This window comes from Squalius cephalus (assembly GCF_949319135.1).
Source record: "Squalius cephalus genome assembly, chromosome: 17".
In the NCBI taxonomy this organism is placed as follows: Eukaryota; Metazoa; Chordata; class Actinopteri; order Cypriniformes; family Leuciscidae; genus Squalius; species Squalius cephalus.
Genome location: NC_137138.1, coordinates 621,211 through 640,166, shown reverse-complemented (window position 1 = coordinate 640,166; position 18,956 = coordinate 621,211). Strand labels below are relative to the sequence as shown.

The 18,956-nt window shown below is 46.3% G+C and overlaps 2 protein-coding genes across 2 annotated transcripts in view; both read right to left on the bottom strand.

The window, feature by feature from the left end:
* Positions 1-6,457: 6,457 nt before the first annotated feature.
* arsb (arylsulfatase B) lies at positions 6,458-18,476 on the bottom strand. Its single transcript, XM_079847533.1, has 8 exons — positions 18,060-18,476; positions 16,980-17,166; positions 14,955-15,145; positions 14,200-14,407; positions 12,906-13,149; positions 11,895-11,965; positions 11,663-11,815; positions 6,458-7,329 (listed from the first exon to the last, which is right to left on the bottom strand). Exons 1-8 carry the CDS (start codon positions 18,432-18,434, stop codon positions 7,076-7,078), a joined length of 1,683 nt encoding a protein of 560 aa, XP_079703659.1. The 5' UTR covers positions 18,435-18,476; the 3' UTR covers positions 6,458-7,075.
* Positions 18,477-18,621: 145 nt separating this feature from the next.
* The window catches only part of dmgdh (dimethylglycine dehydrogenase), a 24,983-nt gene continuing 24,648 nt past the window's right edge, over positions 18,622-18,956 (bottom strand). Inside the window, exon 16 of the mRNA XM_079847226.1 lies at positions 18,622-18,956. This exon is cut by the window's right edge and continues 439 nt beyond it. The gene's annotated coding sequence lies outside the window, so the exon portion shown is untranslated.

Genomic DNA, 18,956 nt, shown 5'->3' with positions numbered 1-18,956 from the left:
GCGTTCCCTCAAGAAACTTTGCGTTCGCTCGCAAAACTGTTGCGTTCCCTCAAGAAACTTTGCGTTCGCTCGCAAAACTGTTGCGTTCCCTCAAGAAACTTTGCGTTCGCTTGCAAATCTATTGCGTTCCCTCAAGAAACTTTGCGTTCGAACACAAAACTGTTGCGTTCCCTCAAGAAACTTTGCGTTCGCTCGCAAAACTGTTGCGTTCCCTCAAGAAACTTTGCGTTCGCTTGCAAATCTATTGCGTTCCCTCAAGAAACTTTGCGTTCGAACACAAATCTATTGCGTTCCCTCAAGAAACTTTGCGTTCAAACACAAAACTGTTGCGTTCCCTCTAGAAACTTTGCGTTCGCTCGCAAAACTGTTGCGTTCCCTCAAGAAACTTTGCGTTCGCTTGCAAAACTGTTGCGTTCCCTCAAGAAACTTTGCGTTCGAACACAAAACTGTTGCGTTCCCTCAAGAAACTTTGCGTTCGAACACAAAACTGTTGCGTTCCCTCAAGAAACTTTGCGTTCGCTTGCAAAACTGTTGCGTTCCCTCAAGAAACTTTGCGTTCGCTCGCAAATCTATTGCGTTCCCTCAAGAAACTTTGCGTTCGCTCGCAAATCTATTGCGTTCCCTCAAGAAACTTTGCGTTCAAACACAAAACTGTTGCGTTCCCTCAAGAAACTTTGCGTTCAAACACAAAACTGTTGCGTTCCCTCAAGAAACTTTGCGTTCGCTCGCAAATCTATTGCGTTCCCTCAAGAAACTTTGCGTTCAAACACAAATCTATTGCGTTCCCTCAAGAAACTTTGCGTTCAAACACAAAACTGTTGCGTTCCCTCAAGAAACTTTGCGTTCAAACACAAAACTGTTGCGTTCCCTCAAGAAACTTTGCGTTCGCTCGCAAAACTGTTGCGTTCCCTCAAGAAACTTTGCATGTTTCCATCACAAACATTTTGTAATGGTTCTCGGGGGATAGTTGTTCTAAAAAGCATTTAAATACAATTTACACTCCCAAACAACATTGGACACCACTGACTTTCATTGTTTAGACTTTTTTTTTTTAATGAGTCAGTAAATTATGAGAGAATGAATATTTTTAGGTGACTTATGGTGACTTACGATCAATGAAACCCTAAAGAAAACATAATGAAACTCTCGAGGCTCAGATGCTTTCAGCTGATGAACATTCTCTCTGCATATGTCCATGAGGAGAAGAGATGAAGAGAAATCTGCACAATAAGCTGAAGCAGTGTTACAGTGATTTTACCACAGTAAAGATGTTCTGATGAGTGTGTGATGGAAGAGAGAGAAACCACACCAGAGAGTCCGTATACTGCAGCTGTCAGGGTCTCACTGGCATCAGATCAAAGGTTAAAGGTCACACCCACATTAGCTGATGGAGGTGTTTCCTGCGAGACACACACACACACACACACACACACACACACACACACACACACACACACACACACACACTTCACTCCAAAAAAATAAAATAAAAATAATTTGTCATTAAGACGATTGAAAATGTTCATCACCCAAACTCTATCCGCTGGATCTCACCCATTTTGTTTTACATTAAAATGTAAAATTAATTTAAAACAGTAATAAATCTCTTTCTTAATATTTATTCAGAGAACTGTGTACATTTCAGAATGACAGCTGTATTTCATTATCATAATTATCAAATATATAAATTTTTTACATTACAATTTTTATTTATTATAATTAGTTAAAACATTACTTCTACTAATAATAATGATGATTATTATTATTGGCATCAGAGAACAGTGAACATGCAATTGGGTTGATAAATTAACAAAAATTTAAATATCTGGTAAATATTTGACATCTAAGGGGTTTGGCTGATGAAACCGCTACACTACCGCGATTCAGCTGCTAACCTCTGATTTACAGTAACTGAGGCAGTGTGTGTGTGTGTGTGTGTGTGTGTGTGTGTGTGTGAGATGTGTGTAACAGCTGTCAGAGGATGATCATATTTTCCATATTTCTCCTCATTGTCTGTAACTGACGGCACACAACACACATAATGGCTGTTTCTGTCGCACTCGTGACCCTGCAGCTCTCACGTGAAACACACACACACACACACACACACACACACACACACACACACAAAAACACATTCACTCACTCACATACACACACACTCACACTACACACACACACACACACACACACAAAAACACACTCACTCACTCACATACACACACACTCACTCACTCACTCACACACACACACACACACACACACACACCAGACTGTGCAGTCAGCTGCCTCTCAGCGTTTGGACAAACACCTCCAGCGTATCCCAGAGTTCCTCTGTCAAATCACACATAATTACCACCTTCATCTGAGAGCGAGACACTAAACCTGCTCTATTTTCAGCTGCAGCTTGTGTGTGTGTGTGTGTGTGTGTGTGTGTGTGACAGAAACACAACGTGACACTGATAATCCGACACACACACACACACACACAAGATGAACTGAACCGTGAGGTCATGAGGTCATCGATCACATCTGGAGTCCGTTCACATTCACCACGACATCTGTGCCGTTCATCTGAACTATTATTATACACACAAACACACTTTATAATCACATTTATTTCATGCTTAAAAGATGGAAGTGCATTGTCACAATAGGAACACAAGTGTCACATATATACAAACATTTATATATTTACACACACACACACACAATCAGACTTACACACACTCACTCACTCATTCACTCACACACTCTCACACACACTCTTACACACACACTCTCTCTCTCTCTCACACACACAATTTCTCTCTCACACACACACGCACACACACATTCTCACACACACTCTGTCTCACACACACACACCTCACAACAACTATATTTCTCAAACAGCTTCAGAAGGAAACTGAGAAACAGACCGAGACACGTGGAGACATTGAGTTTCATCTTCAGCCAATCACAGGCCACGATTCCACAGTCACAGAAAGTGCAGAGGAGGGGGCGGGTCCGATTACAGGAAGCGCAGAGGAGGGGGCAGGTCCTATTACAGGAAGTGCAGAGGAGGGGGTGGGTCCAATTACAGGAAGTGCAGAGGAGGGGCGGTCCTATTACAGGAAGTGCAGAGGAGGGGGTGGGTCCAATTACAGGAAGTGCAGAGGAGGGGCGGTCCTATTACAGGAAGCGCAGAGGAGGGGCGGGTCCGATTACAGGAAGCGCAGAGGAGGGGGCGGGTCCGATTACAGGAAGCGCAGAAGAGGGAGAGGGTCTGATTACAGGAAGCACAGAGGAGGAGGCGGGTCCGATTACAGGAAGTGCAGATGAGGGGGCGGGTCCAATTACAGGAAGTGCAAAGGAGGGGGCGGGTCCAATTACAGGAAGTGCAGAGGAGGGGGCGGGTCCGATTACAGGAAGCGCAGAGGAGGGGGCGGGTCCTATTACAGGAAGCGCAGAGGGGCGGGTCCGATTACAGGAAGTGCAGATGAGGGGCCGGATCCGATTACAAGAAGCGCAGAGGAGGGGGCAGGTCCGATTACAGGAAGCGCAGAGGAGGGGGCGGGTCCTATTACAGGAAGCGCAGAGGAGGGGGCGGGTCCAATTACAGGAAGCGCAGAGGAGGGGCGGTCCTATTACAGGAAGCGCAGACGAGGGGCGGGTCCGATTACAGGAAGTGCAAAGGAGGGGGCGGGTCCAATTACAGGAAGTGCAGAGGAGGGGGCGGGCCCGATTACAAGAAGTGCAGATGAGGGGGCGGGTCCAATTACAAGAAGCGCAGAGGAGGATGCGGGTCCGATTACAGGAAGTGCAGAGGAGGGGGCGGATCCGATTACAGGAAGTGCAGAGGAGTACAGAGAAGGGGGCGGGTCTGATTACAGGAAGTGCAGAGGAGGGGGCGGGTCCTATTACAGGAAGTGCAGAGGAGGGGGCGGATCCGATTACAGGAAGTGCAGAGAAGGGGGCGGGTCTGATTACAGGAAGTGCAGAGGAGGGGGCGGGTCCTATTACAGGACGTACAGAGGAGGGGGCGGGTCTGATTACAGGAAGTGCAGAGGAGGGGGCGGGTCCGATTACAAGAAGTGCAGAGGAGGAAGCGGGTCCTATTACAGGAAGCGCAGAGGAGGGGCGGGTCCAATTACAAGAAGTGCAGATGAGGGGGCGGATCCGATTACAGGAAGCGCAGAGGAGGGGCGGATCCGATTACAAGAAGCGCAGAGGAGGGGGCGGATCCGATTACAGGAAGCGCAGAGGAGGGGCGGGTCCGATTACAGGAAGCGCAGATGAGGGGGCGGATCCGATTACAGGAAGCGCAGAGGAGGGGCGGGTCCGATTACAGGAAGCGCAGATGAGGGGGCGGGTCCGATTACAGGAAGCGCAGAGGAGGGAGCGGGTCCGATTACAGGAAGCGCAGAGGAGGGGGCGGGTCCGATTACAGGAAGCGCAGAGGAGGGGGCGGGTCTGATTACAGGAAGCGCAGAGGAGGGAGCGGGTCCGATTACAGGAAGCGCAGAGGAGGGAGCGGGTCCGATTACAGGAAGCGCAGAGGAGGGAGCGGGTCCGATTACAGGAAGCGCAGAGGAGGGAGCGGGTCCGATTACAGGAAGCGCAGAGGAGGGAGCGGGTCCTATTACAGGAAGCGCAGAGGAGGGAGCGGGTCCGATTACAGGAAGCGCAGAGGAGGGAGCGGGTCCGATTACAGGAAGCGCAGAGGAGGGAGCGGGTCCGGTTACAGGAAGCGCAGAGGAGGGAGCGGGTCCGATTACAGGAAGCGCAGAGGAGGGGGCGGGTCCTATTACAGGAAGCGCAGAGGAGGGAGCGGGTCCTATTACAGGAAGCGCAGAGGAGGGGGCAGGTCCGATTACAGGAAGCGCAGAGGAGGGAGCGGGTCCGATTACAGGAAGCGCAGAGGAGGGGGCGGGTCCGATTACAGGAAGCGCAGAGGAGGGAGCGGGTCCGATTACAGGAAGCGCAGAGGAGGGAGCGGGTCCGATTACAGGAAGCGCAGAGGAGGGGGCGGGTCCGATTACAGGAAGCGCAGAGGAGGGAGCGGGTCCGATTACAGGAAGCGCAGAGGAGGGAGCGGGTCCGATTACAGGAAGCGCAGAGGAGGGGGCGGGTCCTATTACAGGAAGCGCAGAGGAGGGGGCGGGTCCGATTACAGGAAGCGCAGAGGAGGGAGCGGGTCCTATTACAGGAAGCGCAGAGGAGGGAGCGGGTCCGATTACAGGAAGCGCAGAGGAGGGAGCGGGTCCGATTACAGGAAGCGCAGAGGAGGGAGCGGGTCCGATTACAGGAAGCGCAGAGGAGGGGGCGGGTCCGATTACAGGAAGCGCAGAGGAGGGAGCGGGTCCGATTACAGGAAGCGCAGAGGAGGGAGCGGGTCCGATTACAGGAAGCGCAGAGGAGGGGGCGGGTCCTATTACAGGAAGCGCAGAGGAGGGGGCGGGTCCGATTACAGGAAGCGCAGAGGAGGGAGCGGGTCCGATTACAGGAAGCGCAGAGGAGGGAGCGGGTCCGATTACAGGAAGCGCAGAGGAGGGAGCGGGTCCGATTACAGGAAGCGCAGAGGAGGGAGCGGGTCCGATTACAGGAAGCGCAGAGGAGGGGGCGGGTCCTATTACAGGAAGCGCAGAGGAGGGAGCGGGTCCTATTACAGGAAGCGCAGAGGAGGGGGCGGGTCCTATTACAGGAAGCGCAGAGGAGGGAGCGGGTCCGATTACAGGAAGCGCAGAGGAGGGAGCGGGTCCTATTACAGGAAGCGCAGAGGAGGGAGCGGGTCCGATTACAGGAAGCGCAGAGGAGGGAGCGGGTCCTATTACAGGAAGCGCAGAGGAGGGAGCGGGTCCGATTACAGGAAGCGCAGAGGAGGGGGCGGGTCCGATTACAGGAAGCGCAGAGGAGGGAGCGGGTCCGATTACAGGAAGCGCAGAGGAGGGGGCGGGTCCGATTACAGGAAGCGCAGAGGAGGGGGCGGGTCTGATTACAGGAAGCGCAGAGGAGGGGGCGGGTCTGATTACAGGAAGTGAGCAGCTGTTTCTGTCCCCGTCTCTGGAAAACTCTCCTCACTAATGGCTTTACAATCTGTTCTCCATCTCTACAGTGAAGCACAAGATCTGATCCTGCTTCAGACTGATAAAGACAGCGTAAATATAAAAATGATGAAATATCATCTTACTAAGACATTACTGGCAGATATAGAGTGACAAATAATATTTATACGCATTTTATGTACGTACCTGCTATACTGCTATAAAGATCTCATTGATTTACATTACAGCCTTACTTGTTGTCCATATAAATATCAGCATCTGCAGCAAAAAAAATTCTGAATAAAACTGTTTTTCCTCCATATTTTCACTATATCAGACTATATGAGCCATAAAAGCCTGATGCATCAAATATGACACTCAATTAAAAAAAAAAAAACAACCATGCAAACGTTTTTGTTTTTAGATTTTTTATTATTTCGTCCAATGGTTCAATCAATGTTCCATAATAAAAAATAGATTTTTCATATGATTTTCATACGGTTAAAATTATTACATATAATGTGTGTGTGAGAATGAGCCTCATTGCTCAGTGTTTCTCATCCAGTGCTGAACAGTTAAAACACACACAAGAACTGATGCATGATGGGAAACACGAGCTTCAGAGGAGAACCAGACAGAATCAGACTTCAGAAGAGTCATATGGTTTTCGCTTAGAATAAATGAACATACCATCACAGACGGATACTTAAACTCACATGAGCCCAAACACACACACACACACTGCAATTGCATATGCATTCGTGATTGTGATTGTGGTGAAAAATGATTCAATTTTAAAAGACTAAGATGATTTAAAGGTGAGAGCTGTAATCACACACATACACACATTCACACACACGCACACACTCACTCACATTCACTCACTCACTCATTCTCATTCACATACACTCACAGTCACACACACACACACACACACAAACACTCACACAACACTCACACACACTCACACGCGCACAAAAAATGCAAACACTCACTCCCTCACTCTCACACACACACACACACACACACACACACACTCCTTCTCCTCTTCACTGCCAGGGTCCCCAGGCTCCGCCGGCCCCGGGGTCACAGAGGGGGTCATCGGGGGGGAAGTCGACGGGTCGGGCCTGGTTCTGGTACTCCTGCAAGCGTCGGAGCAGGAAGGCCACGAGCTCCGGGCGCTTATGGGAAACCTCCACTCGCTCCTCGGGATCCTCCTCGATGTTAAACAGCATCACCGGCTTCAGCGGATCCGATGCCTCCAGCGCACGACCAGCAGGGGGCGGGAACCACAGAGGACAACCTGAAGGAAACCACCACAGAGGACAACGTGAAGGAAACCACAGAGGACAACCTGAAGGAAACCACAGAGGACAACGTGAAGGAAACCACCACAGAGGACAACGTGAAGGAAACCACAGAGGACAACCTGAAGGAAACCACAGAGGACAACCTAAAGGAAACCCACAAAACGTCTCGGTTACATATGTAACCTTTGTTCCTTTGGTGTGGACGAATGTCTGAAGCCCTTATACCATCACGCCAATTTGACTGGCCAATATCGCTTAGCACCACCCTAAGAATACGTCACGTATGCTTCATATTAGTGTGCTGTGCGCTATTTCCTCAGATTCCATGACAAAGGAAACACAAGTAAGGGAAGGCTGGCATTGCAGTGTCTCGTTCCCTACTCAGGGAACAAAGGTTACACTCCCTTTCATAGGCTTCTCAACACTGCGAATATTGCTACGGGAACGATTTATACCATAATGCCTTCACATACCTGAGAATAGCTGGAAGACCGTGGAAAGTGTCCGCTCAAGCAGATAAGACCTGGGAGCCCGGAGCCATTCTCACGTCCAGACCACAGAACTTGATAAAAGTGTTCGGAGAAGACCATCCTGCCGCAACACAAATATCCTCCAAAGAAAAGCCCCTAAAAAGAGCTTGAGAAGAAGCCATTCCTCTAGTGGAATGGGCAAACACACCTACAGGCGAAGCCAAACCACGCACCTCATAAGCCACGAGATAACCTCAATCACCCAATGAGACATTCTCTGTTTGGTGACGACAGCCCCTCTGTTTTTACCACCAAAACACACAAACAATTGCTCCGATTTACGCCACTGGGCTAAGTAGTCGTCATAGACCTTCAGTGCCCTGACCGGGCAGAGGCCGAGAGGCAGTGCATCACCCCGTCTCCGAATCAGGAGGGGAAAAAGCCTTCAAAACCACCAGCTGAGAACAAAAAGGGGTTGACACTACCTTAGTTCTGTCAGGACCACTATCATCAAATACGATTAGTTTAGTTTAGTTTATTAGTTTATAATGACGTGGACAGTCCCTTTTGATAAAAAGAGCAGCTTTAGCCTCTACGGCTAATTTCCAGCTGTAGTCCCCGGCCAGTTGTTAGTAGATTGACAATTAGCATACAGTTTTGCAAACAAATCTACCTCCGCTCGGCCAAACTGCTGATATATGAGGCTCACCACTTGAGGGTGCAACCTCTATTCCCCCGGTTCCAAGCCCTGCCTTGAAAGCAAGTCTGCTCCCAGGCTAAGATGGCCTGGAATGTGAACCGCCCCTTGACCGATAGAATCTGGTCTGTGCCCAAAGGAGGACACGCTTTGCCAACCTGTACAGGGGATGAGAGCGTAGACCTACTTGGTGATTTCAGGTACAAAACTACAGTCATGTTGTCCGTCCTGGCCAACATGTGACACCCCTTCAGACAGGGTGAGAACCGTTTGAGTGCCAGAAACACTGCTAGCAATTCCAAACGATTTATGTGCCAGCCGCGATACTCCTCTTCCCAGACTCCAGAAATTGGGCGACCCTGATAAACTGCCCCCCAGCCTGTGAGGGATGCGTCTGTCGTGATCTGGACGCCCCCAGCTGGACTCCTCTGTAAAGGAGTAAAAGTCTCGACCACAGACGCAGAACATAAAAGCCTCTGCGTGTGATCATTACTCTGCGAAACGGGTGGCAATGGGGGTGTGTGGAGACAACCGTGCCCGCATCGTGTGAGAGTCTAGTTCTATGCCCAGGAAAGTTATGTGTTGACGTGGCAGCAACACACTCTTCTGAAGGTTTATGCGTAAACCCAAGCTCCTCAAATGGCTGAGTACCAAGTCTCGATGTACTATTGCCAAGTCCTGAGATTGAGCTAATATCAGCCAATCGTCCAGGTAGTTTAAGATTTGGACGCCCTGGGGCCGCAGCAGGGCCAGAGCTGCGTCCATACACTTTGTTAATTTCCGATGAGCCAGAGCTAGTCCAAACAGAAGAACACGGTATTGATACGCTTTGCCCTCGAAAGCGAACCTGAGGAACTTCCTGCGCCTCTTGACGACCTGGATGTGGAAGTACGCATCCTTCAAATCGTTAATCACAAACCATTCTCCGGTTTGGACATGAGACAAAATGGACTTCAACATCAGCATTTTGAATCTGCTCACTCTGAGCACAAGGTTTAGGCGACGTAAGTCCAGTATTGGATCTATAGCCCCTTTCTCTAGGAGTGACACAATCTCCTGATTCAGAGACGAAATCTCCCCAGGACGCACCATCGTGAGAAGGATCCTGCCGAAAGGAGGTGGGCATTTCCTGAATTGAATGGTGTAACTGTGTCGAATGGTGCGTAACACCCATTGTGAGACTTCGGGCAGGCGCTACCACAAGGCCCAGTACTTTGCTAGGGGCATTAGCCGTTCTTCCTCTGGAACCTGCTGAACTGCAGGTGTCAATACATTCGCTGATTGCAGAGAGCCCTTGGCGTCTGCAGAAACAGGAAGTACGAGTGGAGTGACTACGGTAGAAGTTGTGGGGGTTTTGAACGCCGTCATAAACGGGCCACGTGCCCGTGACCCTAGGGCTTTTCCCGGAACTCCGAAGGCATGAGTGTGTGGAGTGTGTTGTGTCTGGGGTGCTGCTTGTCGAGGGAGCTCCGCCCGAGACGCAATTTGCGGCAGAACGGTTAAGGTCGGAGCACGGAGGCCACAATGAGAGAGGCGAATACGCTTGCACGGTTCGTCCAAACTCTCCGATGGAGGGATAGGCCTCCGAGCACGAGCAAAGGAATCAGGAAATACTTCTGGGGGCATGGTTTCAAGAGGTCTTGGCCGTCAAACCCAGGTCTATCCCTTCTGTGTCGTGAACAAAACGGTGGATGCATCCTGGGGGCCCAGTCTCTGTGAGGGGGCTCCATAGGTGATGGTTAACTTCGCTGTGCCTCAAGGGGGCGCTGCAGGGAAGACGAGCGCGAACGAACTGTAGGTGGTTGTGGTCGCTGCTCGAAATTTCTCCACCACAGCGGTGACAGACTCGCCAAATATACCGTGCTTGGTAGCTTGGTAGCTCTAAGTGCCAAGTCAGTGGCCCGCCTGAGTTCTTTAACAGCCTCTTGAGTCAGGCCTTCTCCCTCATCTAACTCTTTATCATCTCTGCTTGATAGGCCTGAAGTACAGCCATCGAATGAAGAGAGGCTGCTGCCTACCCAGCGGCCATGTAGGATTTCCCAAACAAAGCGGAAGTAGAAGTAACTCTACACGGTTTGGATGGCAACATGGGCCATGGTTACTCTTTTGGCGTAAGTCGACTTGAGTACGTCCGTCTGCCGGAAGGTAGTTATTTTAGTCGATAAAGTTTTAAATATGGACATTTTTCTTACAAGAATGCATCACTTTGCTTCAGAAGGCCTTTATCAACCCCTCGGAGCCGTTTGGGACACTTTTATGATGGATATGATTCACTTTTATGATGGATAGATGCACTATTATGATGGATATGATGCCCATTCACTCCATTATAAAGCTTGGAAGAGCCAGGACATTTTTTAATATAACTCAATTGTATTCGTCTGAAACAAGAATGTCATATACACCTAGGATGGGATGAGGGAGTGTAAATCATGGGCTAATTTTCATTTTTGGGTGAACTATCCCTTTAAAGAAAGGGTGAATATTCCGTCTGCTCGCTCTCCATGCGCTCGGGCTCATAATCGTCACCCCAAGCATCCATCTCCTGTGGCAAAACTTACAAACGCAGGCTATCACAGTGACAACAGTCAGTTAAACGCCGCCTGGGCATGTTTAAGACCCAGACATTGCACGCCCCTGTCATGAGTATCTCCTGCGGTGAACCTATCACACGGGTCGATGCATTTCTTAAAACTGTGTGGTAAAACTGTGTGATAAAACTGCTCTGAATTACAGCAAAGAACACGATAAACACACTTTCCCACGGGCAACAGAAAATCTGCCTCCTGAAGGAATAAAATCGGAGGAAATAGCGCGCAGCACACTAATATGACGCATACGTTAAGCGCTATTGTATATATGGATGGTATAAGGGCTTCAAACATTCGTCCACACCAATGGTGTTCCCATAGCGATATTCGCAGTGTTGAGAGACCTATGAAAGGGAGCCACAGAGGACAACCTGAAGGAAACCCACAGACACCAGAGACATCACATGGAATCAAAATGGACAATATTATTCTTTTATGGAAAATAGAGGTTATGCGTGTAACATCACAGTCGGCCGGAGTGACTGCGGTTACACACACACCCCGCCCACATTTGTTCGTTCTTCCAGAAGATTTAAAAGCACAACTTCTCCTTTCATGATGACTTTACCTGGATAACCCGTCAGAAGCTTCCAGTTCTTGTAGCGAATGGCGGCGTGAACCGAGATATTAAACTCTGAGCGCGACCCGAGTGCGACGGGCCGAGATGCTGACGAGTGTAAAGAGTCCTGCAGGAACTCCCCCGACACATCATCACCAGGACCTGAAAGAGACACACAGCTCATGTGTGATCGGGAGTGAAACCTGGTTCTGGTCTCAGTGTAAACCGGTCTCTCACTCACATGGCGAGTCGTCCACGAACAGCGGGTCGATGTTGTGCAGAAGCTCAACCCGAGGAGAAGCTTGACCACGACTGAAACACACACACACGCTTCTATTAAACCTGAAATTTAAATCTCTTAACGAAACAAAACTGACTGACATTTAAATCTCTAAATAAAAAACATTATTTTGCGATCAGGGGTTCAACCCAGAGATTTTATACGGTCTGGCAGCCATTTCTGGATTATTTTAACTTACAATTTCCTGCTGGAAACACTGGGACATAATTGATTCACAGGCTCTGTAACTCTGTACCGTGTCAGTTTATCTATTTTGTATTTCTATTTTATTTCTATTTAATTTTTTTGGTTATTGTCATTTATTATTGTGTATGTTGGGGTTGCTGTATGGGGACTTGTTAATTGTTTTATAAGCGTTTACAATTCAAAACCCAATAAAAATATTTTAATAATAATAATAAAAAACAAAAGTGAACGACATTTAAATCTCTAAACGAGACAAAATCTCTTAACGAAACAAAAATGACCGACATCGAAATCTCAACGTAACAAAAGCGACAGACATTGAAATCTCTAAACGAAACAAAAGTGAACGACATTGAAATCTCAAACACACACATTTCGATTAAACCCAGAGCTCAACTGATCATCACGACTTTACTTAAATAAAACATCTAAACAATCTTACATCAAGATGCATTTACTGGAGAAGCAGAATGACTCAAGAAATTAAGTCTTGTTTTATGAAAAAACTACCAAAATGAAGTGAGTTTGTGCTTAAAACAATGAAATCAGAATAAATAATCTGGTATTTCCTTTGAATTACAGTTATTTGCAATGTTTTGTCTCAGTTCATCACTGGCAGGTGTTCATACAAACCATTTGTTTTGACTCATTTGTTCCCTGATCATTTGATCCTCTATCAGACATATTTCAATACTGTTCAAATGATTCACAGCCATCAAAACAGCACCAACGTGTGGAAACATTGATGATGATGTTCACATTCACCTGATAGTGTCCCACACATTGAAGCCGTCCAGAGGTTTGGTGCCGTTGGTCGATGCCCCGGCCAGACCCACGATCGTGGGCAGCCAATCAGAGACGTGGATGAGCCCTCGACTGACACTTCCTGGCTGCTCTATCATTGGCCCGGTCACGAAGCCCACGCCCCTGACTCCGCCCTCCCAGAGCGTCCACTTCCTGCCACGCAGAGGCCAGTTATTCCCCCCCGACAGGGTCTGACCACCATTATCTGCCCAACACAAGGGAAACAGCACCACCTTATGGACTGATCACGACACTTCATTTTGACTTATTTGTTCCCTGATGTGGAAAACATCATTTGATCCTCTATTGATCAGACATATTCCAATACTGTTCAAATTATTTACTGCACTGCAAAAAATGCTTTTCTTACTTAGTATTTTTGTCTTGTTTCCAGTCCAAATATCTAAAAATTCTTAAATCAAGAAGCATTTACTAGGAGTAAAGTGCCATAAGATATTATGCTTTGTTTTCCGAGGAAATAAATCAAAATTTAAAAACAAAGCTAAATTATCTGTCAATAGAGCAAGAAAAATAATCTTATTTCTGTTTGAATTAAGATCATTTTTCTTCCCCCATTGGCAGATCATTTTTCTTGTTTTAAGAAACAACGAAACAAAAGTGACAGACACTGAAATCTCTTAAAGGAACAAAAGCGACCGAACATTTAAATCCCGTAATTCACCCTTCGCAGGGAGTTTGATTGACAGGCGCTATGACCAATCATAATCCGCAATCCGCAATTTTTGTCCGACAAAGCAGTCATGAGAGTTAGTAGATTAACGTTGGAGAATTTGAACTTGAAAAACAGTGTGTACTGACATCTTTCCATTGTTCATTCATGTTTACTTGAAGCTATAAATGAACTAGAAGGAAGAGATGATGTTCACGAGCAGCTTTAACTGAGCGATCTGTCACGACACATTAAAAACCCATAAAAAGGTATTTATTGTTTAGATTTCTTTAGAAAATGACCCAATTTGAAAGTTGAGACTTTGTTTGATATCTAAAGTAACTTGTTCTGTCCTGTCTGTCAGTCAGTGTCCTGTGTCAGTGATGTAGCATGAGAGAGGCGTGGCTTGTCGGACATAGCAACAGTAACTAAAGGGGGCGGGTCTCTGCGAACGCTCAATTGTCTGGATTACTCAGTTGTTCTTGAGTCACTGATGCATACTCTAGTCAGCACTATAAATACAGCACTGCTATTATAGGAGTATGACTGCCTGCAAAGCTGCTGTATGATAGATCTGAGCAGTACCTGTGGAGAAGATGAGAACGGTGTCGTTCCACAGTCCAGCGTCCTGAAGAGCTCGGCTGATGTTCCCCACGGCTTCATCCATCGCCGACACCATGCCTGCGTACTCGCGCCGGTGCGCGTCCTTGATGGAGCTGTAGGGGGCGACGTAGCGCTCGGGGACCTGGAGGGGCGCGTGAACGGCCTGCAGCGCCACATAGAGGAACAGCGGCTGCCGAACACCAGAAAGCGTTTTCCTCATTATTAGCAGAAAGCAGAGATGCGCGTTTCCCTGCCTCTGGTCAGACGGATGCATTTCCAGTGGTTTTAAAATCAAATTTAGGGCTTTTCAAGACCTCCACAAATCATATTAGCACCGTATAGTTGGGGAAGGGCAAGAGCAACAATAAAATCAACATTTTATGTCTTGATATGAACAGAAAGAGCATGTTCTATCAGATCAGGGGTGGACGATAGGGCAAAAATAACACATTTTTTCAAGAAAATCACGATTCACGATTTGATCACGATTCTTTTTTGCATGTTGGTTTTACTATTTTGTGACTGAGCATTACAGCCAAACTAATGTCCCTATTTTAAAAACAAAACCTTACAAGGTCTGGAACTGAACGGACAGAACGCACTGTAACACGATACGGTGATATTTCTTCGATACGAGACATTTTAATCGTCCACGATCAGAAATCGTGACATCGCACTCACACAGCCCTATATCAGCTGCATGTTTGAGTCTATGGGACCTGAAGGAGCGCGAGTACCTTCTCGGGCCCGTGGCGTGAGATGATGTCCTCGGCTCTCTGAGAGAAGAGTTCTGTGGAGTATTGGCCCGTGTAGTTGACGGCCACGTCCTCCCCGTCCCGCAGGTCCAGAGCGCAGCGCGTCACGTTCAGAGGAGCGATCAAACTACATCTGTGATGAGTGAAATAATCCTCTGAACCCGTGAGGTATCCTGCACACACACACACACACACACACACACACACACGAGCAACACAGAGCATCTGTTCCTGGTTCACTGTGGCATACGTCATCACGCCATTTCTACATCATCACGCTATTGCTACATCATTACGCTATTGCTACGTCATTACGCTATTGCTACGTCATCACGCTATTTCTACATCATCACGCTATTGCTACGTCATTACGCTATTTCTACATCATTACGCTATTGCTACATCATTACGCTATTGCTACGTCATTATGCAATTGCTACATCATCACGCTATTGCTACATCATCACGCTATTTCTACAACATTACGCTATTACATTACGCTATTTCTACAACATTACGCTATTACATTATGCTATTTCTACATCATCACGCTATTTCTACGTCATTGCGCTATTTCTACAACATTATGCTATTTCTACATCATTACGCTATTACTACGTCATCACGCTATTTCTACGTCATTACGCTATTGCTACGTCATTACGCTATTTCTACGTCATTACGCTATTTCTACATCATTACGCTATTGCTACGTCATTATGCAATTGCTACATCATCACGCTATTTCTACATCATCACGCTATTTCTACAACATTACGCTATTACATTACGCTATTTCTACAACATTACGCTATTACATTACGCTATTTCTACATCATCACGCTATTACATTACGCTATTTCTACATCACGCTATTTCTACGTCATTGCGCTATTTCTACAACATTATGCTATTTCTACATCATTACGCTATTACATTACGCTATTTCTACAACATTACGCTATTACATTACGCTATTTCTACATCATCACGCTATTTCTACGTCATAGCGTAATGATGTAGAAATAGCATAATGTTGTAGAAATAGCGCAATGACGTAGAAATAGCGTGATGATGTAGAAATAGCGTAATGTAATAGCGTAATGTTGTAGAAATAGCGTGATGACGTAGTAATAGCGTAATGATGTAGAAATAGCATAATGTTGTAGAAATAGCGCAATTACTACGTCATCACGCTATTTCTACGTCATTACGCTATTGCTCCGTCATTGCGCTATTTCTACGTCATTACGCTATTTCTACAACATCACGCTATTTCTACGTCATTGCGCTATTTCTACAACATTATGCTATTTCTACATCATTACGCTATTACATTACGCTATTTCTACAACATTACGCTATTACATTACGCTATTTCTACATCATCACGCTATTTCTACGTCATTGCGCTATTTCTACAACATTATGCTATTTCTACATCATTACGCTATTACTACGTCATCACGCTATTTCTACGTCATTACGCTATTGCTCCGTCATTACGCTATTTCTACGTCATTGCGCTATTGCTCCGTCATTACGCTATTTCTACATCATCACGCTATTTCTACGTCATTGCGCTATTTCTACAACATTATGCTATTTCTACATCATTACGCTATTACATTACGCTATTTCTACAACATTACGCTATTACATTACGCTATTTCTACATCATCACGCTATTTCTACGTCATTACGCTATTTCTACAACATTATGCTATTTCTACATCATTAAGCTATTGCTCCGTCATTACGCTATTTCTACGTCATTACGCTATTGCTACATCATTGCACATGCAGTCCTTTCAGTTTCGGTTTTCAATCCGATCAAGTGTTTACAAGTTCTCTCGTAATCATTGTAATGTCACTGGGATCGAGCTGAAGCGGATCGATTAAGGCGTTTACATGAAGGCTTTTCAGAGCGATTGAGTCGCCAATCCCATAACTAACGGATTATTAGATTGCATGTAAAACGCAGCCACTCAGTGACCGGGATCCTACCGAAGAAGGTCTGGAAGCCTCGACGGGTGGGCAGACAGTCCTTCCGGAACATTCCCAGATGCCACTTTCCCACCATGTGTGTGGCGTAGCCGGCATCCCGCAGGAGCTCGGGAAGAAGCTTCTCGTCCAGAGGAACACAGTAGGGCTGACAGGGCCAGATGATCTGGTGCTGCAGACCCGTGCGGATCTGGACACAACACACACACACACATGCCACATTTACCACGGTATTCCCGAGAAATATCCATATTTATAACTTTATAAACTATAATCACTGACTTCCAGTAATGGCCGTACATGAGTCAAGTTCCTGTGGAATAGTGACCTCTGACACCCTACACATGACCTCTGACCCGGACGCATTGATGAACGCAGAAGCGCAGAGGATTGAGCAAAACAAAACACCAGTCACGAATTACAAGTTTAAAACGAGGATTTTTAAAGAGAAATGTGGGAGGAGCTTGAGTTTGATCCGCGAGAGGCGTCGACTCTCACCTGAGCTTATGCTACTCCTACATTGTGTATGGTCAGAGGTCATGCGTGGGGTCAGAGGTCACATGCGTACAGCCAGTGATTATAGTTTATAAAGTTATATTTATTAACCCCTGGAGGCGTGTGGATTACTTTTATGATGGATTGATTTTTGGGGGGGGGCTTTAAAATCTCAGGCACTATTCACTGCCATTATAACGCTTGGAAGAGCAGGTTATTTTTTAATACAACTCTGATTGTGTTTGACTGAAAGAAGTAATTTACACTTGCAATCGAATAAATCATGGGATAATATTCATTTTTGGGTGAACTAACCCTTTAAACAGTTTCATCATGATATACATGTATTAAATGCTACACTGAAAAATGAAATGCACTAATAAAAACTACAGTTGTATAAACTTGACTCCATTTGAACTCTAACTTACTTCCTTAAATTCAAATTCAGGAAATGAATTCTTTCTTCTTCTTTTTTTAAATGAATTCTTTGTCAGTCGAGTTCTGAACTCTGATAGCAACACCACAACACTTTCTCAGAGCATATGATGGCATAACTGATTAGTTCTGAATGAGTGATGGATCAGAGACCTGGTATCGGCCGGTCATCAGCTGGTTTCGGGATGGAGAGCACAGCGGCTGGACATAGTAATTCTCCAGCCGAACCCCCTGACCCGACAGCCGGTCCAGATGAGGAGTTCTGATCTCAGAACCGTGATATCCCACATCATTCCAGCCGAAATCATCCGCCAGAATAAAGACGATATTCGGAGGTTTGGCCGCGACTGGACTGACAGAAACCAGCAGAAAACACAGCGCGAGCTTCATTCTCAGCCTCAGCTTCAGTCGAACTCTGATTAAACAAACGCTGGAGTAAAACCACACATGTTTGAATGTTTTAAAACAGGGCAATAATACTCTACTCAAACTAACACAGCCTCGGCGGGAAGAGAAGTCTCCGCTCATAGACACTTAGTTCCTGATGACGTAGCGTGCGTCCTCGGAACCTGCCAATGGTGAGGGAGTGGTTATGTACATTTAAATAGTCACGTGACATATCTCATTAATATTCATTAACCGAGCTTTTCTTTTCTAATTCGTCGACATATAAAAATTAATACTAAATTAAAGGCAACAAAAAAAAAAGACACCTACAGCAGTGATATTAACTTTATTCAATCTCACACCACCAGGAAATAATTCATTTTCATTTTAAAATAATTCAGTTTTGAACCTCTGTGTACTACGGAAAATATTATTCTAAACTTTTAAATCTTTCTAAAATACTTTCATTCTATGGTTAAGACTGTCAAAGAGGAGAGAGAGAGAGTTTATTGACATTGAAAACATACAGTACAGATACAGGAGTAATTAGTGGTCAACATCACACTAGAATCACTGAGATTGTGTTTTAATAAAGTTCTTCTCCGGCTGTTTGTAAGACTCATCAGTTAATCAGATTCCCCGAAACTCTGAACACGAAATACT